Source organism: Diplotaxodon limnothrissa, linkage group LG17, assembly GCF_057381915.1.
Source record: "Diplotaxodon limnothrissa isolate DT_005_m linkage group LG17, D_limnothrissa_male_GT1.1, whole genome shotgun sequence".
NCBI lineage: Eukaryota > Metazoa > Chordata > Actinopteri > Cichliformes > Cichlidae > Diplotaxodon > Diplotaxodon limnothrissa.
In genome coordinates this window covers 6,268,070-6,291,522 of record NC_140612.1, presented here as the reverse complement: position 1 = coordinate 6,291,522, position 23,453 = coordinate 6,268,070, and the positions used below count along the sequence as shown (strand labels likewise).

Genomic DNA, 23,453 nt, shown 5'->3' with positions numbered 1-23,453 from the left:
AATTCTACGAAAGACTTAAATTTTACTTTCTGTTTCAGATGATTCACATTCAATCCGTTACTTTTGTCATAATCATATGACTTGTGTCTAAGCCACAACACAATGAGTCAAAAGATAAAAGTATTTTCATAGACTGTTCATTAACCTGGCTCTGTTTTATTTTCTGTTAACTTATGGAAGCATGACGAAGTGATTGGATGGCAAGGGATACAGACTTTGTTTTTATTATAGGTTAGTTATTATTTTTGAATCCTATGTTATGTAGTTTAGAAGGTGAAAAAAATACATTCCAGACCACATTTTTTAAACATTTATCAGTATGGAATTAATAGAATTAAATCTTTACCATACAGTACCTGCACTTAAGATTTCAGAAGAAACTAATAATAAGACAGAAAAGAAGTAGGTAATGAGTGAAACTAAACTTAAAACAAAAAGAAAAAAAAGGAAGGACCATTTTGTAACAATTTTTAATTAGGTATCAATAATGCGTTACATAAGTGTCTCACTTAAATAACAATACAGAGAAACTCAAATATGGTCAAGCATTACCATCAAAAGTGCCACTTAGCTATCAGGAGAAAAAGTCATCATAACTTTCTCTTTGATGTCAAATATCAGGGTGAATACCAAAAGGTGGGCATACCGAGATCAACAATATCAAAGTAAAGTTCAACTGTGATCACGTTTCCATATGTATGCACATTAAAAAATGTCATCAATAATATTTTTGAATTACACTAATCTATTCATCATTTTTGGTTATCATTGCAGATAAATCTGCTGCTTGTTCAATCTGATCAATAAATTTTCGACCAAAAGTACAGCTGGGGAAAAGCTCTAGGAACTATATTCTAATTAATGTTCAACATGCCTCTTTGGTTATGTGTTTTTTTGTGTGCTGTGGATCAAAAAAAAAAAACATGTGCCCACCTCTGTCAGCCTCAAAGCCACTTACCTTTCACTGCGTGGCTTTATTTTACTTAATGTGACATTTCCAGCCTGAAACAGGAGTTTATTTTCACTTACTATCACTGGACCAAAGGCTTCTGCGTCAGTTAATTGTCTGGTCTACTGTGTGGGTTATACAAAACGTCAAAAATCGTGGGAAAGACCCATCACGAGTTCCCAGAATCCAAGCTAAATGTCTTGTCTACAACAATGAAAAAAACAACAACAACAAAACAACGGCAGTAGCATAAATCACAAACAGGAAAACAGAAATAATCACATTTGAAAAGATGAAACTAGTGGCTTTGTCATTTTGCTATAAAAAAAAGAAAGAAAAGAAACGTCTTTTAAAAAAAACGTGTAGATTTGATTTATAAACTGATCAGTCGACTGTAGTGTACTAATTTCATGTGGAGGATACAAAATTAATCCCACATGTGTTTGTTCTCTTCTAATGAATACAATTCATAAAAATGCCGAAGCCAATCATTTTATGTAATTCTGCCTTTTCTGTGTTAGTCACCTCTGGGTCCACTTTGTCAGATACAAATCCTGAGATTAACCATTATTACCAAATCCTTTATAACAATCATAAACACAGAGTATCCATGTCAATCTAATCCACGATTTTCCTTGACATGTTGTTAAATGTTTAATGGAACATAATGGACTCTTTTTGTATATTACGGTAAATCGGATTACATAAATTGTGTAATACATATGCTAATAATTCGTCCTCGCTTTCCTTAAGCCTACTTATCCTTCACCGTACTTCTGTATTGTTTAAATAATATAATTATAGTTTAACCCATCTTCCTGTATTGTGACAGGGACAATGGAGGCGGTGCCATTCCTATCAAGTGCATTGACGTTGGTTAACGTGAGCATGCTAGCTAGTAAGTTAACTTAGATTGCCAAAGAAAAGCCCAACGCCAACATTTTTACTCTTGGCAGCATCGGAGAATGATGATAAACGACAGGATGTGTTTAACAGACCAGAAGACGTGCTCTGTGTTCGACGGAAATATTTAATAAACGGTTATTTACTCACCTACCAAGCTTGGCCAGACAGCTGGCAAGTTACTTCCGTTTCGTTTTGTACATTAGACGCGTCGACCAAGTCGGTGCGCTTTCTCTAAAAGCTTCGTGAGTATCAGATGTTGTATATTAATTCCAAAACGTCCCAAAAAAGTATAAATATCCCAAAGAAAAGCGGTGCGAAGTTAATTCCACAGTTTTCCCCCGTTAGTATACCGTATTTTCTGGCGGTGGAGAAAACAGCCTTCCTCGACTCTAGCTCTAACCCTTCCTGACAAGAAACGTCCCCTTCCCGAAAACGACGCAGTGGCTGGCGGTAAAAGCCGGCAGCTGATTGGCTGTGAGACCTTTCACTGGAGATGACGACACAAGTCCTTGAGCGGCGATAAACATACATTAAACTGTTATTCACACTTTCTGAGCATTGTGGGTTACTTACAGCCGCAGATTTAGCTTAAACGACGTGATGATGATGATACAGAAAGAAAAAAAACTCAAGTAAAATTAAACAATGAACTGATGTATTTATTAACTGCATTTAATATCTTCGATGCAAAAATGCCAAGGAATGTCAGTAATGTAAGTGACTATGCAAAAGTAAAACCCAGCTTTCACTCATCCTCTTTCTTATCCGCTTACAACTATGGAAGACGCATTTAGATTCTCCATCTAAGAACCAATACAACACTGTAAAATTAGTCCATTACAAGCCATGCGTTTAAAGCTTCTTATAGGTTAAGTGAATGAGCAAAGATTTATATAAAAAAGAAAGATTGGGAATTATATTAAAGTATTCAAACGCATTATTCATCACTTGTAACTGCTGTGCTCCAGCAATTAGAGCAGATGGAACTACCTACAACTAACTAGCTAGCTAACTAGCTGAAGCTGTGCCCACCCCCTACACACACACACACACACACACACACTTTTTTTAAAAAAATAATAAGGTAGACTTTTAACTAATTATTCCCCAAAATGGTCATTTAGCTGAGACACACCTTTAAGGGGCCAATCAAAACGCTGGTTTGATATTCAACAGTGTGTTTTTTTCTCGAAAAACTCTGGCTGGTCTCTAATGAAACAAAAATCTAAGTTACTACAAAAGCACGTAATGGCGCTAAAGTACAAATAGAAGCAGAGTAAATACATAAAGTATTTACTTGTGAAATGTAGTGAATGAGAAGGAGACAGGTGTAACAGTGAAAATGCATGATGTGGTGTAAGTGAAGGTGGATAAGATTAAATAACTGAGGTTGACCATTGTGACACCGTTATTATCTCAGTTACACTGGCTTCCTGTTAAATTTAGAGTTGATTTTAAGATCCTGGTCTTGACCTACAGAGCTGTGCACGGACTGCACCTGCCTACATCTTTGATCTGCTACAGCCCTATGTCCCTAGCAGGTCTTTGAGGTCATCTGATCAGGGCTTACTTGCTATAAAAAACACTAAGAGGAGGACTAAGGGTGATAGAGCTTTTGCCACTGTGGACCCTAGACTGTGGAACTCTCTCCCCCAAGCATTAAGAACTGTGGACTCAGTAGCTGTTTTTAAAAAACAACTCAAAACTTACCTTTTTAAAACTGCTTTTGGTTAATTTTATGCCTGTTTTATTTTCTCTTTTTAAATCTTTTTATGACTTGTAATCTTATGTGCAGCACTTTGTGATTCTGTCTTGAAAGGTGCTATATAAATAAAAATTTATTTATTTATTTATTTATTCATTCAAAGGAACAGAGTGCACAAGAGAGGTGAAGCCAGTGGAGATGAGTGTTGGGTGATATGTAAAAAGAAGGATAGCAGCTAGAGAAAAAAAAGGAAGGTTTACAAGATGGTTGTGGGACCCTGCAGTGATGTAATGATTGGAGGCAGTGGCAATGATGAAGATGTTAAAATTTTTACCCAGAGTGAGCAGGATGGACAGGATAAGAAATTAATACATTATAAGGATGTTAGAGAGGCAAGGTTGAGATGATTTGGGGGTGTGGAGAAGATTGATTTGCCAGGCAGGAGTTAAAGAAAAGGGCATCACAGAGAAGATTCGTGGATGTACATGGAAGGAGGACATGCAAACAGTTGGTGTGATAAAAGGATGAAGGCTAAGATGGAGACAGACAATCTGCTGTGGCAGCCATTACAGGAACAGCTGAAAGAAGAAGGAGGAGGAGGAGGACGGCAAAGAGGAGGAGAATTAATAGAAGTGTATCAACACTGATGTTTTTGATTTCATAACTCAGTTGATGACACTTTGCTCAAAAATACTTTATTATACCCCCTTAATATTCTCAGTTCAACTCTGAACTTAAATACTATAAATGACACTATAATAATAATAATAATAAAAACCCTTAAGAACACAATAAGGAGACTGCCCCAATCCCCTTCACTGAGTCCTGGATTCAAGGTCCATGATGAGCACTCAGTGTTCATTTTAGAGTTAAATCCCTCAACAACAACAAAGAAAATAGAAAAAAGAAAACCAAAAGCTTGGCGTTCTGAGAATCACTGATCTCTTGAATTCATTCATTTCACTGTAAAGCCCACTTTCAGTGCATGTGTCAGAGGCTTAGTTTCCATCACTCCTGCTACTCATATTGCCAGATTTCTCGTCTGCATTGCTTGTGATTAGCTATATTTGAGTTTAGTCACCTTTAGCTGAAACTTGATGTGAGCACTGGAGAACATCCTGACTTCAGCAGAAAAGCTGAGATGTACAGTAAGCTATGTAAAGTACAAGTTCACCAACTGCTGTGGTACAGACGGCGAGGCTTATCATTCAATCTTTGCCTTTCTGTAGGTGGCACTTTCTTCTAGACCGCTATTTTCAGATTGTGTTTCCAGAATATTGCATGCGTTAATATCCCAGTTTTTTCTTGTAACTAACACCAAGGGGCCGAATGCTGTGTTCTTTTGATTGTGGTTTGTTCACGGCCTCTCTGTCTGTGCATTCCCATACCAAAGAAATACCTGCAAGCTATGGATGTCACTTCATTCCCTTTGCAAGCACTTCCCCTTATCTGTTTTCCTTCAGGTGTAGCTGCAATCATCTGACTGGCAGCCGGCATGTACACCAGCTCTGTGATTACACAAAGAGCAACTCAAACATGGTTTACATCTAAAATCATGTGTCCTACAATTGTAACTAGTGAGAAAGGCTTCCTTGGAAGGTACAGAATCCAGGAAGTGTGCAGAAATGTGTGACTAACTGTCTTCTTAGAGCTAAGAATCAGCGAGTCATCGTCTCTGGGTGATATCAGCGCTCAGAGAAAAATGGAGTTTCCCTGCTGAGTGCAGACAAAGGATCAAACAGCAATGCTGGGTGATTGTGTGCAGATACTGATATGTGTTTCAGAATTTTTAAACTGCACTGTCACGAGTGTCCCTGTAAACACAGACACTGACTTTAAGCCCCTCTGTGTAGCATTTATAATGGGTTTAGAACTCACAAACACAAATGTAGAAATGCATTTGCAGCTATAAGGAGAGTTTAAGCGAGTAATGATATAGTTTGTCCTATGGAGACATATTTTTATGGTTTATTCACAGCACAAAGCTCCACTTGTGTGGCTAGAATGCAATTGCATTTACAGGACATCAAATGTTGCTCTAGTGCACATGAATGCTAAAAATGCAGCAGCAGAAAGCGTAGCCAAAGTAGGCTTATCTCGACCTTTTCCTCTCACATTAATGAAACTGTGAGAGTTGGCTTCACAGCAGCAGTTATCAGCTGTGAGTTACCTGAACTACTGATGCAACACTGTCTGAGATGGGGATCAGAGTTGATAAAAAGAAGAAAGAAGAAGAAGAAAAGCATTTCTTCCTGCAACAACAAAGGGAGAAAGGAAAGCTCCTGAAAGACGTCTTTTTTAAAGTATGTGGCTCATATGAAGGGGAGGGAATTCCCTCGGCACATCCAAGCAAGCGCAATTACTGCCACACATTAAAGGAAGTATGAGGAGAAATTCCCTCATGGTGGAGGGTCATGGGAAGACGCTGTCCTCGTCTCGAAAGCGACTTTAAATGTTTTTTTTGTTTTGGTTTTTTCGTTGTTGCGTATTTTGTTATCAAAACACAGCCTTGCCACAATGCAGCACGTATAGCTCCGAGTGAGAAAAACACGCGACTCGAGGCGGGATTTAGCAGATTGAGGTTAACGTGAGAGAAAAACAAAATAAGTATCATGACTCTTCAGGGGCTTTCCGCAGCTTCAGCGGCAGCATGTACCCTTTACATACGAAGGACAGGTGCAGAGTGACCCCGCGGTTTATCAGACATGACTCAAACAGTGCTTGCATTATTCAAAATAGTACGTTCCGAAAAAAAAGAAGTGCGATTCATTTTTTGGAGCGAACTGGCATCGATAGATCGCAGATTACAGCGCAACTGTGCGCAAACTGAGTCACCAAAACAACAACTCGGTAGTTCGTACTAAAATGGATGCTCGCTCAAAGCCGTTGTGTTGTTATTCACGCAGTATAATGGAAGGAAGGAGTAGTCTCCCTCTATTAGCAAAACTGGATGACTGAGCAAAAACAAAACAACAACAAAACCCCACACTTTCATGTCATTTCACGTCTTCCATGAGTCACTAGAAGTGAACCCGGCTTTAGTCCAGAGGAATTCAGCAGCAGTTCTTTACTTTATAAGGGTTCACAAACGGATTACACAACACAGAAACATTTGTGTGCTTCTGCTTCAACCACACCACAAAGCGCTATAATAATACTAGTAATACGACTACTAATAATGGATCTGTAGCGACCCCTGTTGGCAGCAATGTGAAACTAGTTGCCACCAGCGTTTCCAGATCGGGACCAAATACAGCTTCTTCTACTTGAGCAGTTATTTTTAATCACTCTCAAATGATCGAGCAATGCAAAGCTCGTTCATATTTAAGGTGGTGAATATGAGGCATTCATGCTTCCAGTGTTTTAAATGCTTATTAGACCTTTATGGTCATAGTTAGGAGAATCTCCATAAACTGAGTTTGTGCTTATGAATTCCAGAAGAAGGCTAAACTGCAGGATTCATTTGTGTTGGGTGTGTTAAGTAAGTACAATGCGTCTGTTTGCTTCTAAGGAATTCACTGCGTCATGCCTGGGATGGTTCTGCCCTCTGATTTTTGTAAATGTTTCTTTTCTTCAAAAGTAAAGATTACGTTTACTTTTGTCCCAGAAGAACAATGAGAAAAAACAGAGCTGATTCTGCCAATGACGAACAAGGGCCACAAATGGTTAAAAAATAAAAGAACTAAACAAAATACAAATGAAGTTGGTTTGGGTCAACGATGCTTGCATTCTTATCTAACGTGCTTTTCAATATTTGATAATAATGTTCAGTGGGCTCTCATGCAAGAGATAAAAAACCTATAAAGAACCAAAATCATCCATCTGAACTCAACTGCTTTTGTGTTGTTAGATATAAAGATTAAATATTTACTGACCTTTGAAAAGTTGAGATAGATTATAAATATTGTACTGCTGGGGAAAATAACTCAGCGAGGACGATCCTAAACTACAGATTTTGGCTCTGTGGCTTTTTGCTGAAGTGCTGAACACTGTTACAAATGTGCTGTTAGATTCAACCTGTGGATGTTATTTTGGAAATGAAAACACACACAGACACTTGGACATCCTTTACAAACTTTATTACTCAGCATATCACAACAAATGCCGTTTACATACCCACACTTGTCCACCTTCTCTTTGGTTCTTCTGCCTCGTTAGCCGAATGTGCCACTTTGACCACTGCACTAGTGTCAAGTTGGCAGCCATCCTTCAGTTATCACAGTACTGTACCTTCGATGGGGACAGCATCAGCACTGTGATAACTGAACCAGGGCAGCCTGTCAAATCTAGCAGTCCAAGACTTCACTCCACTTTGTCATCCACCAATAAAATCCTTGCTGTAGGTCAGCAGGTGCAAAGATAACATTCCATTTGCATTTTTTGCAGCTCGTTTTCTCCTCATGCAAAGCAAGTTTTGCAAATTTCTTTTGCTTACAAATGAATCACTTGAAATAACCTTTCATTTACACACTAACAACCATGTAACGCAACATGTGATATTTATAAAGTGTCCTTTACACCAATGGTCTTCAGCTCTCTAAACATGAGAAAACTGGTAAAATAATAAAGTCAGACAGAGGGAGGGGGGAAAAGCAAACAAAACAACCTATATGTTTAAGAGAAACAAATATCTGGACCATGTGTAAAGTTGCAGACAGTTACAGTCACAGGATCCTCCTCATCCAGGCGTCTTCTGTATGAAATCCATCTGAGAGCCAGATGATGCTACAGTAGTGTGTCAGTTTATTCAGGCTTTTTTGTTTTTTACCACCTGCACAATCAAACTAATGCCCCTCACTTATCGATGCATTAAGCTATATCCTAATAATGTTTCTACACCCTTTTTTCCTTGCTCAGGTATGAGAGCTGCACAGTGAGAGTCACGGGTGCCTCGGTGGAAAGCTGTGAAAAGAAGGAAAGACGATTTTTTTTCACAGGGGTTTTACCTGCCTTGAAAAGGGGGCGGGGGCAATTAATCATGCACAAGACTGCGCATGCGGTTTGATCCGCTTAGTTAGTCGTAGTCCTCGTTCCACATAAAAAAAACAAAACCACTCGGGTTTTTCATCTTTGTTTCCATTTGCCACACACAAAGGCTAGCTAACGTTTCCCATCTTGAAACAACAACACTGCACTCCCTCACCGCCTTCCCGCCATGACTTCTTCGACACAAACTGCCTACTGTACATAGGCTATTCGTACCAGCACAAGGCCGAGTGATGTCAGACTTGTTATGATTCTCCTCGCGGGTTCCTCCCCTTCCCCCTCCCTCCCCCGCGCGCGCGGCGCGAGAAGCCTCTCGAGCAGTCCAGTCGCGTCGCTGGCCGTAGCTGCTCCTCCTCCTCGTCGTCTGCCCGCCCTCCGTACTTCATGTAAACAACTCCATTAGCCCCACTGCACAGGGGCACTATAGCCAAAAATAAATAGATAAATACAAAATAAATAAAAATGGCCGTGTCAGACGTGGACAGCAAAGCAACATGTGTAACAACTAGACAGAGCAGCGGTGTCAGGCTCGGAGCGACGTCTGCTGTTGGTAGTGACTATAAAAACATTCCCTGTGATGAAAGCGCGTCCATATTGCGTAAACCCTTAATGTAAATAGTCGAGGAATGGCTTATAACCCACTAACAGTGAAGGCAGCAGGGAGGCCAGGAGTAAAGACAGTAAAGCGAACTAAAGAGGAATAAACACTGTCGAAGCTTGTCGTTGCCTTCTCCCCTCAAAGAAGAAAAAAATTAAAAGTTGGCCAAAGAGAAACAACACTGTTATTTACGTCAGGTCACGCAAACATGCACGCTTGTTTTCACTAGCGTAAATATGCACGTGAAAAAGCGACTTGATGCAAAAACACACATATATATATTTACACATAAGTGCAACGTTCGCAGTGAATATTGTGCAGCCAAACGTTAACGCCCAGCGTTGCACACACACCCCTTTTCTGGGCAAAAACAATCAGCATGCTGTGGAATCTAAATATAATCATTTCTTTTTAATTGCATCCAACTCGCATTTAACGTGTGACGAACAACGAGCTCGCTTACCTGCAATCCCCCTGTTTAACGCCCCGTGTTTACATGAATATTTTTAATGACGCAGCAAGACCACACAGAGCAACGTGATTGTCGCCATTTTTTGTTGTTATTGAATTCTCCAAAGCCATGTGACAAAAAAAGCGAGAGAAAAAAAGATCGTGATTTTAAAATCAGGTTTCCGGTTTCGCGGACAAAAACTACTTTTCCGAAGCTAAAAAATTAAAAATAATAAAATAGAATAAAATTAAAAGGAAGGAAAAAAAGGTTAATCTTCTGAGCTGCTGGTCTGATGGATTAGTCTGGTTATTCCACTGAAGACTCAAGGTTGTGCGCAGTATTTGACAGCTCCGGGACGCTGCCTCCGCCGTATGGCTCGCAACAAGTACTCCCTAGATTCCACCCGTGCGCAAATGTTTCGCGGAATGACGGCGTCTCGTTTGCTTGTTTCTGCGCCTCATGCCAGCAGTGCGAAAGCGTGAGAAATTAAGCGGCGTTGTAAAGGCTCCGATCGGCTGAAAATGCTGTCAACAAGTGGTGAAATCCAAGCATAACCAACTACTTTTAATGATTAGCGGGGTAACGAGCACGATTTTAAAGCAGAACTCTCACCATTGGTTTAAAGTGACCTTCCCACTGCGAAGCAATTAACTGTGTAATACAAATAAACCCACTTTTTATTTTTATTTTTTTTAAGACCGACAATAATTATTTTATTTTTTAAATAATCTTTTTCCTTTTTTCCTTGTTTTTTTATTTTATTTTATTTTGATGTATTTGTACCGCCTACGTGAGGTAAATATTATTATTTTAACACGTGGCTATGATAGATTGGCAGATAGATGGATGGATAGAACAGCAGTATTTCTTTTCTATGCCGTTGTTAAATATAATAATAAAATTAATGTAAACTTTCCCCTCTCTGTCTTAGAGTGACCCATTAGTCTACATATGTTTGTGGGCTGTATATTTAAAGAAAACTACAGTAACCAGTTTACCCTGCGACGTTCTCTCATCCGCATTTTTTCTGGATGAATGTGCGCAGTAAAATAGGGCGTTCTGGAGACTCCCTCATTCATTTGCAGACAAATCGCTAGTCTTAAAGACGAAGGCGTAGCGTAACGTATCCATAAGAGAGCCTGAAGAAAAAAGGGTGTTTCGACTTGATCCGAGTCTGAGAGCAGGATAGTCCCACTGTGCGCAGAAAGTGGGCTCTGTCTGCGTAAAGATCCACAGTCTCCAGAGATAGGCTGAAATTTACATTGGCAGAGTTTTTTTTTTTTTTTTTTTTAAAGCGCCCTAACCTTAGATCTATTTGATTGCTCATGCTTGCAACTGATGAGGAATTTAATTAAAAGGTGAGCCTATCTCTGTCTCTGACGCACAACCTGCAGAAGTGACATCTGAGCATCTTAGAATTTTTGTTTTCACAGTAGCTTTTAAGATATGGCCAAGTTATTCCGAGCTGCTATCATGGGTCCACCGGGATCAGGGAAAGGAACGATATCCCAGAGGATTGCGCAAAGTTTTGGCCTGCAGTATCTGTCCAGTGGTCATTTTCTACGAGAGGGCATAGCGGCAAAAACAGGTAGGATATGCACAGCAACCCAAACGGCAATACTGTGGTGTAAACAGGAAGAAACCGCGCGCAGAGGGAAAAGTTGATGCAACTCTTAATTTTCTTCGCTGCATATCTTAAATTCACGACCCCCCCTTCTCCCGCGAATGCAAAAATAGCAAAAATACCAATCCTGCTAAGGTTGCAGGAGGAAGTTGTGCGCATTTGTTTGTGTCCACAGTTGTTTCACTGTAAACTTTTAGCCCTCTATCCAAACTGCACCGCGCAAGACATTTATTGTTACTATCAACTGTATCTGATTTCAGTCAAATTCACCCAGAGCACTAACTCCAGCAGTTTCTCCAAACAGCCTAAAACCGTTTCTTTCTTTCTGTCTTTCTTTCTTTTTTTTTGGTTTTTGCGTGCACGTGTCTCTCTGCACTTCCTCATTGTGGCTACAAAAGCACAGTCAGTTTAATTCCCAGCATGTGCCAAGCTCACACTGACAATAAGGTTTAGTTCACTATGGAGGGCTTAAGTAAAAACACATGTGCCTTAAGAAAACCTTGCTGCCATGTTTCAGGAAAATAAATAAATAAATAAACCTCCACACTGACACAACAAGCCCTGTCCTGTTTTGTTTAAGAACTTCAGAATCTGGAATCACAAACGGACACATGTTGTCTGTTTTCACCTGTCTGTTGTGTATCAGAGGCATGCTTGCTGGTGAAGACCTATGTAGAGAGAAGCATGCTGGTGCCTGACCATGTGATGACCAGATTGATGCTGCCCAGACTGGAACAGCTGAGCGGTCACAGCTGGCTGCTGGATGGTAAGAAGAACTGGGTTGTTTTTTGTTACAGTGAATGCTTCTTTCTTTTCTTTGCTTTACTTTTTCATTAACACTTACATATAGCACCCTGCCCCACTACTCTGTCTTTATTGTTTGTAGTGAGGTTGGGAGGGATGTTTTCATGATGCAGCCTCATGGCAGTGTTAGGAACTGCCAGCTATCTTTCAAATCTGATTGGCCACCACTTGGTGCCACCCCTCAAATCCTGACACTGAAAGCTAGAGAGAGAAAAAAGAAGAAAGAAAGCAAAGACACACTTCTGCATTTTCAAAAATTAACCACAAAGAGTCATATGCTTTGGCTTTATTTAAATCTGAGGGGATTAAAAAAATACTCTCCTCACTATTCTACATGTGTGAGTAATAAAGTTTTATGGTCTGATGACCTGGATGAAGAACCTTCACAGACTTTTAAGGTACTGATTTTGCAAGTGTGTGTACCCTGCTTCACTGGTAAAATAAAATGTAAAAAACACTTTCCCCTTTACAGGCAATAGCATTGTTCCATTACCTTTCACCCCCCCCCCCCCCCCCCCCAAAAAAAAAGATCACTTTTTTATGATATTCTAATCATATGCTAATAATCACATACTTTTCATCAGTCAGTCATTAATAGCAGTCTTTATACAGGATATTCATACTTTTGGAAGAACTTGTTACATGAATAAAGCGCTGACTTTGCAGGTTACCGTGTCTTTTTCAAGGTTTAATATTAGCCACTGCCATCAAGAGAAATGCAAAACATTGACGAAACAAGCTAGTGGGTGTTAAACCAATTCAAACCTTGAAGCATGATCACTAAACAAATAATTGAGCAAGAGGGAAAGCAAATCAAGGTCACACACACACACACACACACACACACACACACACACACACACACACACACACACACACACACACACACACACACACACACACACACACAGACAGACATACACGCCTGCATTTCCTCGATCATGCCTCTATCATGCCTTTGATAGTCTGTGTTGCTGGTGCCAACTGGATATTTGGTTTTTACCATTCAAAGTTCATGTCATGCTTTCATTTACCTAGCTACATACATGCACTATAGACTCCCAGTCTTCGGCATGTCTTCAGTATTTTGTGTCTCTTTCTGTGTTGCAATCTTTGATTTAGTGCTTTTCTGTGATTCATTTGTGGGCTCTGGCATGGCAGCTCTAACCCTGGTGGTTAGAGTTGTAACGGTGCATTATTAACCAAACAAAAGAACAGGAGTGTTCGAGAACTGTCAGTTCTTGGACACAGAGGAAAGGTACAAACCAGGGACACTGTGTAATGTAACATTTAAGGTCAACTGTAAAAAAAGTGCATTGTCATAGCCAACAGAACTAGAAATACAGAATCCATTTGTAGATTTGACTTCTGCCATTGTACGTCCTTGAAAAACTTTGTATCGATTCCTTGTGTTCCGTAGGTTTCTTGGCTTGTGGTTTCTGAGTAAAAAAAGAGAAAGGAAGAAGTTTCCAGATAAAGATCAAAGCACCCAAAACAAATTTTTAATGTGCAAGTGTCATAACAAAAACATGGCATAAAATAGGGGCTGAGCCCCTCCTGAAGCCCGCAGTTGTCTCCACTGCTTTGACACCGTTTAGTTCCAGGTTGTTGTCTCTACATCAGGCTGTCAGACTGTCAGTTCCCCCCTGTAGGCAGACTCATCCCCACCTGAGATGGCCCCAATAAGGGTCATGTTGTCTGCAAACATCAGAAGTTTGAAAGCATAGTGATTGGAGGTGCAGCAGTTAGACACAGGCATTGGCAGCATGAATGAAAGGCGCTGGCTTGTCATTTCTGCTGGTGCTTGATAAAAGCCGTGTAACTGAAAGCTTCGGGGTTTTTTCACCCCATTCATTCACAAGTGCAAAATCCTGATATAATATCATGACTGCAAGCCATTCCACAGGAAAACTGTAAACATCTTCTGCCAGCTGGTGATATTAGCAAGAGGAAATAACAGCATCTGAAACTGTAAAACAGAATATTTCACGTGTACATTGTTTCTTACTCATGCTATTGACTGAGCTGTGATCATGCCTTCAAAAGTGCACATTCACTTTTTAGTCTTTTAGCTAACTCAGTGTGTAACATTGGTTTTTCCTGGTTGACCACTCGATGACTCATGTTTTCCCTTCCCTCTCCCTGACTGTGCCTAGGTTTCCCCCGCACACTCGGACAGGCTTTGGCCCTCAACAATTTGTATCAGCTAGACTTGGTTATCAGCCTAAACATCCCCTATGAGACTCTCAAGGAGAGACTGAGCGACCGCTGGATCCATCCAGCCAGCGGCAGAGTCTACAACATGGGCTTCAACCCTCCCCGAGTGCAGGTGTCAGCAGCCTGGAAGTGGCAGCATAGCCACAAAGTTTGAAATAGTTTGGAATTTAGGTTTTTATTTTTTGTGTGGATGTTTCTTCCCGACGGGTTTTGTGTCATTGTGGGTTTTTTTTAAGCTGTTAGGGATTTAGTGCCTTTCTTCTACAGGGTGGAAACCTGCCAAAATGAAAGGCTGAAACCAGATGAGGGGGATGATTGTTGCCACACTCCCGCACCACCACCACCACAGCTTTGTGATTGGTTTTCTTTAGTTTTTTTTTAAGTTTCCAAAGTCCCAGTTAGCACATAATTACAACTATCTTATCTTATATATAACTGACTTATCATTATCTTAAATATGCAATATTTAACATTGTGTGACTCATAGTGGTGTGACGTGAAGATATGAAGACTCCAGTGCACATTAGCGATTCACAAATATGATATTGTTGTTTTTACGGAGTATTTCTTATGGTTAAAATGTTCTTAAAACAACTGCATGTAAGCATGAACTAATTACAATGGAATCAGATTGCCATACTTTTATTTTATGTCGACTATAATATTCCTGAAAGTAAGCTCCTTAAGATCAATATATGGGTATCATGTTGACTGCATATTGTGGACGTAATGCAGCATGCGGAGGCAAATGCACTGTTGTTTGCTAATTAGTGCATTGTACTGTGCTTCAATCCCATTTGCAAATGTCATTTCACTGATTTGTGTTGTGTTTGCCTTTGCTGCGTTGTTGTAACCTTGCATTGCCTTCTTCAGGGTAAGGATGACATCACAGGAGAGCCACTGATTCAGCACGATGACGACAAGCCGCAGGCTCTGATGGCCAGACTGAGACATTACAAAGATGTGGCAAAACCCGTAATTGATTTGTACAAGTCAGTAAATACTTGCACTTCATTTGATCTTACTTTATATTTTGTTATTTTTGACATTTGTTTAATCATAGTCATATTTAAATATCTTCTAGAGGAAATATAAAGTATGATAATTTAATACAAGTAATACAGCTTGGGTTTGAACATTACATGTATGTCTTGATGCATGCTCAATCATCCAGGTATGTAAATCTCCAAAAGTTGATTCTGTTCATCTGGACATCTTGAAACGTTTCTCCCACTAAAAACGCTACGTCCAGATGAACAGAATCAACTTTTGGAGATTACAGTTGCATGTGTGTGAATGTTTGGTCACAGAGCTAGAAATAAGTGACTTCTTATTACCCTACTTCATCTCTGCATTGTCAAGTTTGCATTAGTCACAGTTAGCATGACATGGCCAACTCTCAAATTATTGTCAGTTCAGTTGAAATGTGGGGAGTGTAGGAAGTAAGCTAATAGAAAAGTCAATACACTTGATGCATCTGTTCTAAATTGTCCATTTTGTGGTACAGCCTCCAGATAATGTAAGAACTGTACCCACAACCCGCTTTTCCTCTCATTAGTTCTCCTATTCCTTCACTCAGGTCACAAGGAATCCTGCACTCATTTTCCGGTACAGAGACAGACCGGATTTGGCCTTATATCAATTCTCTCCTCAGCACCAAGATGCACACACAGCCATCAGATACCTGCCAAGCTCAGACACCATGAGTCTACCCCGAATGAACAAAAAACCAAGGGGAAGGGGGGGAAGAAGTGCAGTGGTGCCTTTATGTACTGGCCTGGTGTCAGCTTTCGGTTTGGCCATTAAGAGTGAACTTTAGAACAATGGACCAGGTCACTGACACACATGTTTCTCATTGACTGTCCAGTTTTCCAAATGAAAGATTGTATGACAATTTTCAAAAACTTATAGAATGAAGATTGTGACAAATTCAGATTCAGAATCCTGACAGTAAAACATTCAAGATCGTTCAAGTGTGCTAAAAACCAAAATGCTTAAACATCCAAATTCTGCACAACACTTTCATTAATCAGTTTATCACACATGAATTTTGATCTTCAGTTGCTCCGGTCCAACCACTGAATGAGCCAATATGCAAAAAGTAAACACTAATGTCTGATTTTTTTTATAGTAAAACCAAAAAACGATGGGGGAAAATAATACTCACATGATTAAAAACACTTACAGTTTTTTAAATATAAATCACAACATAAAATATCACCACATTATTGCCTAGAAAACACACACGAAGAGTAAATATTCTCATGCCATTGCTTTAACTGAGCAATAGTAAAGTTCATCATCGCCCCTTATATGAAAACATCATTTGAGTCATTTTTTTTCTTATACACTAGAAACCTGTTAAAGCCTGTGTGCTACATGCAAAGTCATCTGTTACATACAGAACTGTTTTTTATTTAAATGTATTTGTGATTGTACACTATAGCCATCAGTTACACAGACAGTGCAAGCTGTAACAAACTGCTAATCTTTTTTGCTGAAATGCTGTTAACTTTGGTCTGCAGTCATCTTTGGACTTGTACAAGAATCCTGTACAGTGACTCAGCGGCACTGGGATGAAGATCAGTGCCTTCAGTATTGTTACATTCCTTAAAACATGCCATAAGGTTGCCTTGAGATTCTGATCACCAAAATGTGATATTTTTGGTATGCTGCAATGATTTTGCAGTGATTGTTCAGCTAAATACTTTTATGATTCTGATATGGTCATAGATGCAAAGATGTTCTCATGTCTGGATTGTTTGAATGTATAAATCAGTGCTGCAGGGTGAACAAAATATATTAGGTCTTTGCAGACTTTGCTTTGTAGCTTTTTTTGTTTCATGTGATTGTTTGAAAGTCGCAGTGATTATTCACAAAACAGAATAGCTTATGAAATGATGACTAAGACAGTAATTTAGCCACACTAATAACTAAAACACATCCATCATCAAATATGTTTCTAAAATATTTGATGTAGCTCTGTTAGTGCTGTCCAACCATTTTAAAAACTTGTATGTAAATTAGCACCTGTTTTATTCACTGCAGCACATTTCCCATGAGCTTCTCTTTGTTTTACATCCCAGGTTTGTAATTTTTTTTCTTCCATTATCTGTGTTTTGATTGTATGGGTATGTTGTACATTTGATTTAAAAGTATTATGAGTTGACTCTCATATTGTAACCAGAAGACCAAAGAGGAAGTAAACATGAGAGTGCAACAGAGCCTGGGGAAGGAGCAAAATAAATTGATACATGTTTGCTAATGTAGGACAAATCCAGACTCTTAGAGGGAAGTGGGTTTAGATTGTGCTGTGTAGGACTGAATGCTTCTTAAATGAATGGATGTGGCAATGGGTTTTTGCCCTGTGTTCATAAAGTGTTGTCAAAACATGTTAGGCATGTTAAATCTGTTTTTCCAGCTTTCATTCATTCAGTCAGCTTTCATTGTTTTTCTCTGCGATTAAGCCAGTACTTGCTTGGCAACATGCACTTGTGCACAACTAGATACGTTTCTTAAGCTCATGCAATATTGTGTAACAGACCTAGGAGATAATTAAATGAATGACAATAATGGGTGTACAAACACACACCTTGTGTGTACAGTGCGTTCTTTAAACTGTTTCTCTACTTAATAAAGAGGGCTGTGTGACCACAACAACTTATGCAATAGCTACTCCTAGGACTTAAATACAGTGCACGCTTCTGTCTATACTGTGGTAGTGTCTCTTCCTTCTTGTCTGTCTTTCTTTCTAGAAAATATAAATGTGTGAATCTTGTATCTCTCAAATCCTCTGAGGAAAGCAAAACGCCAAAATCTAAATGTGTGCCAGCTGCAGGGCATATTTAAAAGACCAACGCTAACACACACTGAAACCACACGAGCATGCTTAGGAATACTATCTCTGTCCTCCCATCGTGTCTAATCCCCTCTGATCTGTGAATCAACCCCACGTGAATTAGAGCTTGGCCTTCTCCACTGTCGCGGATTACCGTCTCATCTGCTGTGTTTACCTTCGACGGGAGGCGCAGCAGGGTCGACTGTGAACACCTGATTCAGATTTGGATGATGAACAATGTTCTCACCTGCAACAAACCAAACCAAACACGAGGATTATTATTATTATTATTATTATTATTGTTGCCCGGGGCGGCATCACGGGCATCGGCAAAAAAAAATAAAATAAAAATTGCTCGTATTCATGCTGCCCCGACGTCATGCCAGCGTATATTGGGAATGGCATAGGCACTGATCGGTTTTCTATCGCCCATTTGCTGGGAGTAAGGGCGCGCCTGCTGCTTGGGAGGAGGGAGGAGAGGGCGGGGCGGCGGGGGATTCTCTGGCTGGCTGGAGCAGCATCCAATAACCAACTCGCAAAATAAAAACAAACCAACAAACACGAAAACACCAGACATTATGATACAGACTTATAATTTGCACCGATGTTTTTTCGAAATTCTGTACGCGAAAAGTGAGCGCGAGAGCCCTCGGTGCGCCTGCTCGCTGCTGAAGTCAAAGTAAAACTTTATTGTCAACTCCGCTACAGTACAGAATATAGAGAGACGAGACGACGAGGCTCCAGTTACAGCAGTGCAAGTAAACAAACAATATATATAAGAAGAGTAAGAAAATAAATATGCACTTTAGGACCAGGGATAAAGGGATCAATAACAATTTAAAATTTATATTTTACAGTTTGATGATTTAAAGTCTCACACACAGCCCGTCGAAAGGGGAGGGGCCCTGCTGCTTCCAAATAGAGCACATTTCATTCATAATGATGTAAATCCAAGCCCATTATGTATTCATGATCTGAATCCTGGGTTGTGTGAAATCCCAGAAATAAACCTTAGACAAAGTGAATCTGTGAACTAAGGTGTAGGTGTGCTAGGTTATGTTGTGGTGATCCTCGATGTGGGGGATTTGTGTTCATACTGGAGTGCAAAATTAAAACCAATGGAAGATGGATAAGAAAAGTTCAAATCCATCAGGTGCTCAGTTTAGAAAAAATAGAAAAGAAGAGGAGGAGGAGATGCAGGTAAGCAAATGTGTCATTGGATAATGGCAGGTCATCCTGAAACAATCAGAATCAGAATACTTTATTAATGCCTAAAGAAATTATGTGGGTTACAGTTGCTCCAAGAAGAAATGGTTAAAATAGCAACAGTAACAGACTAAACTCCAAACTGTTAGGTGTGGCTGTGTGCAGGCAGGAATAGGACCCAAGGTGCAGACTCCGGAGACAGACGTGAACTCAAAAAAGGCTTTAATTTAATACTCAAAATATAACAAAACTAAAAAAAACTCAAAACAAACTTAAACTAGAGAAATGACAGAACACACAGCTAAGAAAACGGTAGATCACGACACAGACACAGAGAAACACAGGGCTTAAATACACAGAGGGAGCAATCAGGGAATGGGTAACAGGAGGGAAACACAGCTGGGGCAAATCAGGCCTAACGAGACAAGAGGAAGCAAAACCCGACACATTAACATCAGACATGGACTTTCAAAGTAAAACAGGAAACACATAACACAGACTGAACAAAGACACAGACTCATATGCAGGCACTACAAAGGGAACAGACGTGTGAACAGGGCAGACAAACACTGACTGAACAAGGGGATATAGGAACTTAAGATACACATAGACGCGAACTAGACAAGGGGATGCAGGTGATAGGGGAGACAGAGCAACTAAAGAAGACAGAGACATAAGCCATAAGACAACTCAAAGAAACCAAAAACTAGACAGTATAAATAATATCGTAAACTCAAAAACCCTGGGTCAACGACCCAGGCATCCTAACACAAACAATACATTATGTTACAGATTTTAATATTAATTAGTCATTGTCAATTGTTGATTTGTTCTGTTCTCATTGTATGACAAATTATGATGGCTGTTTGGTAGCCGTTTGCATACTATGCCTCTCTCTCTCTCTTCATATGTGTGTGTGTATGTTTCTCTGGTGAAATTCAGTATGGTTCCGACACCAATTTTATGTCAATGGACAATCCTTAATGTGTGTGTGTGTGTGTGTGTGTGTGTGTGTGAGAGAGAGAGAGAGAGAGAGAGAGAGTGTGGTGGTGGGGGAGGGGAGGGGGCGCCAGAGGGTGTGTTCACCCAGGGCGCCAAACAGGCTAGGGCCGCCACTGATTGCAATGTGTGCCAAATCTGAAGCATGTCTTGCATTTTAGTGTCGTTTAGCTGACTCGTGACTATTGCGGGGTTTTTTTGTTTGTTTTTTTTAATCTGCTTTATGAATTTATGAATTATGCAGATTTTTACAATTATTGAACGCATCTTTGTGTGGTACGGAAACATTGTCCTTGCCCTTCGCTTCTCCGTGCAGTCCACTCCGGGTTTTCCCCCTTCAGTTCAGGCAGGTTGCGCTGAGCGGCGCAGTTTCTACTGTACAAATTCACGAACATCCACGCTCCCACCACCGCCTCGTCTTTAACTCATCCACATCTTCTACAGATCTACCAATCGCCATCGCGGGACTTTGTTTGTTGATCATGTTCCAAAATGTGATTATATGATGATGCCGTAGCCTCCTGTTGTTTCTGTCATTTTTTACGGGTTAACCTGGAGTTACCGGGGAGTTGTTACATGACAGCAGGTCTCACGGGGCGTTTTTAACGCACTGACCTTTGACTGGCAGCGAATGACAAATCAAAGGTCGGTGTCTGTGAGCAGAGCGCAAAGCGCATCACCACCTCGGCACAAGACGGCGCTCCCGGGAGGATGGTAGAAGGCGCTCAGAAAGGTAAAGTCATCCGCTGGATTTTCTATTCGCACTCTTTGATTGAGTTTATGAGAATTACAATTTATCGTCTCGGGCTCTGCCTCAAAGCAGGAAGAGAAGCGGAGAGCATCACGATCCGTGTGTGGATGTTACATAATATCTACCTCCGGAGATTGTGGCCACTTCCCTGACAGTTCATCCCTGCTCGGTGGACAGATTTCGCTTCCAAGGAGAAATGTTTCCTCCCAGTTAGCATAAGAGAAGGATTGATTAGAGTTAAACAAATTAAAATACACTTGTTTCTGTGCAGTTGGCCTATATTTTGCAAGATGCGCTCACGATTAGGATGAATGACATCATTTGGGTTATTTCTGTCAGGGGCAACGATTTTTCCCTCCCCCCTTTGCATATAAGACATCGTGTCCCTTCTGCAAGAAAATCACAGCTATTGTTACTTTGCTCGTAGTGGCATCGACCTGAGGTGACTGGCTCACGTCACGAGGACTGGCACTTTTCTTTTTTAGTAGTATTTAGATTTTTCTATTGGCAGGTGATTTCGACCATAACTGCATTTCAGGAAATCAGTTAAAAGCACATCCTGTATGTCCCGTCCTCAATTCAGTCTCGCAGGACAAATTTCAAGAAACAGAGCACCGATGTTAAATAATGCTGTAGGAGGAAAGGGTGCTATGTATTTTCCATCACATGCACCATATTTATCACCGAGGGCTCGCTCTTGTTGAGAGGAAGGCTCCTCTGTTTTGATCCAATAGCGTACCTTTACATCACCAAACGTCATGCACACCACGTGAGCGGATTACAGGACTTGGCGTGGATTGATGTTTAACCACTGCTTCACCTTTCGCACCAGGATGTTATAGTCACCCCTCAGGATTTAGAGGACTTGTTTAATGCAAACAGGCGTAAATGGTTTCATTATGGCTCAGTATAAATTGTATGCACAAGGGCTTTAAGGCTTTTTATGGTTAAGTGAAGAGAAAGTCAGATAAACAGGCAGCATCATTCTGTAGATTTTCATGACAGTGCTGATGAAAGCTACAGCAATGCACACTCCAGCAGCGACAATATTTACTCAGACATGTAAGAACTGATGCAACAGCGGCTCAGCAGTTGATTCAGGTCTGCTACCTGATTTATCAGCAGAGTCGTGCAGCTGATGCAGCAGATTCCTGGATTCTGCTTTAACTGTTATAGGGATAATGATTAATCTTCAAACTACCTTTGAGGGTAATGGTAAAACCATTATAAACTGTGATACAGCTTCTTTTCACGTTACAGCAGTTGCCATATAGCAGTACAGTGGAAATAGAAATGAATTCCCAGAAGGTCATAATAGCGGCTTCTCCCATGTCATTTAAAATTTAATGGAAAACAATATAAGAGGTGTATGGTGGTGCGGTGGTTAGCACTGTCACGTCACAGCAAAAAGGTTGGCCCATGTATTCAATAGATGAGCTACTGTAGCTCACTTTAGTGTCAGAGTACTCAGTGCATCACAGTTTGTTGCGTAAGGGGCTGCATAGCTGCAGACCAATCAGGGTACCCATGCTGACTCCTGTACGTCACTGTACAATGGACACAGAACTGGACCACAGAGAAATGGAAGAAAGTGGTCTGGTCTTATGAATCATATTTTCTATTACATCATGTAGATGGCTGGGTTTGTGCTTGCTGCTTACCTGGGGAACACCTGGCACCAGGATGCACTATGGGAAGAAGGCCTTCCCACAAAGTAAAAAATATCTCAGGAATGGTTTGAGGAGTTTGAGGTGTTGAGTTGGCCTCCAAATTCCCCAGATCTCAATCCAGTCGAGCATCTTTGGGATGTGCTGGACAAACAAGTTCAATCAATGGAAGCCCCTTGTCACAACTTATTGTGTGAATGGGTGGATGACTGGATATGTAAAGCGCTTTGGGGTCCTTAGGGACTAGTAAAGCGCTATATAAATACAGGCCATTTACCATTTACCATTTATTGGGCTTAAAGGATCTGTTGCTAACATCTGGGAGCCAGATACCACACCTTCAGCGGTCTAGTGGAGTCAACGGGTCAGGGCTGTTTTGGCAGGAAAGGGGGACCAACATACTATTAGGGAGGTGGTCATAATTTTTTGCCTAATTGTAACCTTGACATTAAAACCAAATTTAGAGTCTGAAAAATGCCTTCAAAATCGTGGGAACGGACATTTAGTCCCCATGTTGGTCCCCACAAATATAGTAGCATGTCATTTGTCTGTCCTCACAAAGGTGTCTAAACATGTACACACACACACACACACACACACACACACACACACACACACACACACACACACACACACACACACACACACATATAATCAGTTTAAAATTTGAATGTAAGTGAGTTTTTTTTAAAAAAAGCCAGAAAACTTTTTTACAGATTATATTATATATTATAAAATACAGATCTGAATAC

The 23,453-nt window shown here is 40.3% G+C and overlaps 2 protein-coding genes across 5 annotated transcripts in view; one reads left to right on the top strand and one right to left on the bottom strand.

Annotated features, from left to right (window-relative positions):
* The window catches only part of jak1 (Janus kinase 1), a 31,158-nt gene extending 28,899 nt beyond the window's left edge, over nt 1–2,259 (bottom strand). For 2 of the 3 annotated variants that reach the window (XM_085376290.1, XM_085376292.1), the window contains exon 1: nt 2,003–2,259. The gene's annotated coding sequence lies outside the window, so the exon portion shown is untranslated. The remainder of the gene's footprint in view (nt 1–2,002) is intronic. The other variant, XM_085376291.1, reaches the window with a different exon arrangement.
* An 8,376-nt stretch (nt 2,260–10,635) lies between these two features.
* ak4 (adenylate kinase 4) lies at nt 10,636–17,936 on the top strand. Of its 2 annotated transcripts, XM_085375843.1 has the most exons (6): nt 10,636–10,953; nt 11,029–11,183; nt 11,866–11,985; nt 14,180–14,352; nt 15,114–15,232; nt 15,820–17,936. In XM_085375843.1, exons 2-6 carry the CDS (start codon nt 11,042–11,044, stop codon nt 15,944–15,946), a joined length of 681 nt encoding a protein of 226 aa, XP_085231969.1. In that variant the 5' UTR covers nt 10,636–10,953; nt 11,029–11,041; the 3' UTR covers nt 15,947–17,936. The 2 variants fall into 2 exon arrangements, with proteins under 2 accessions (XP_085231969.1, XP_085231968.1); XM_085375842.1 differs by having other exon boundaries at nt 10,637–11,183.
* Nucleotides 17,937–23,453: the final 5,517 nt, after the last annotated feature.

What these genes read in the sequence shown, in the direction of transcription:
- ak4 (XM_085375843.1), top strand. Translation starts at nt 11,042, where the DNA reads ATGGCCAAGTTATTCCGAGCTGCTATCATGGGTCCACCGGGATCAGGG. An exon ending in TCACAGCTGGCTGCTGGATG is followed by an intron (nt 11,986 to 14,179) that starts GTAAGAAGAACT and finishes GACTGTGCCTAG; the next exon opens with GTTTCCCCCGCACACTCGGA. An exon ending in TCAACCCTCCCCGAGTGCAG is followed by an intron (nt 14,353 to 15,113) that starts GTGTCAGCAGCC and finishes TGCCTTCTTCAG; the next exon opens with GGTAAGGATGACATCACAGG.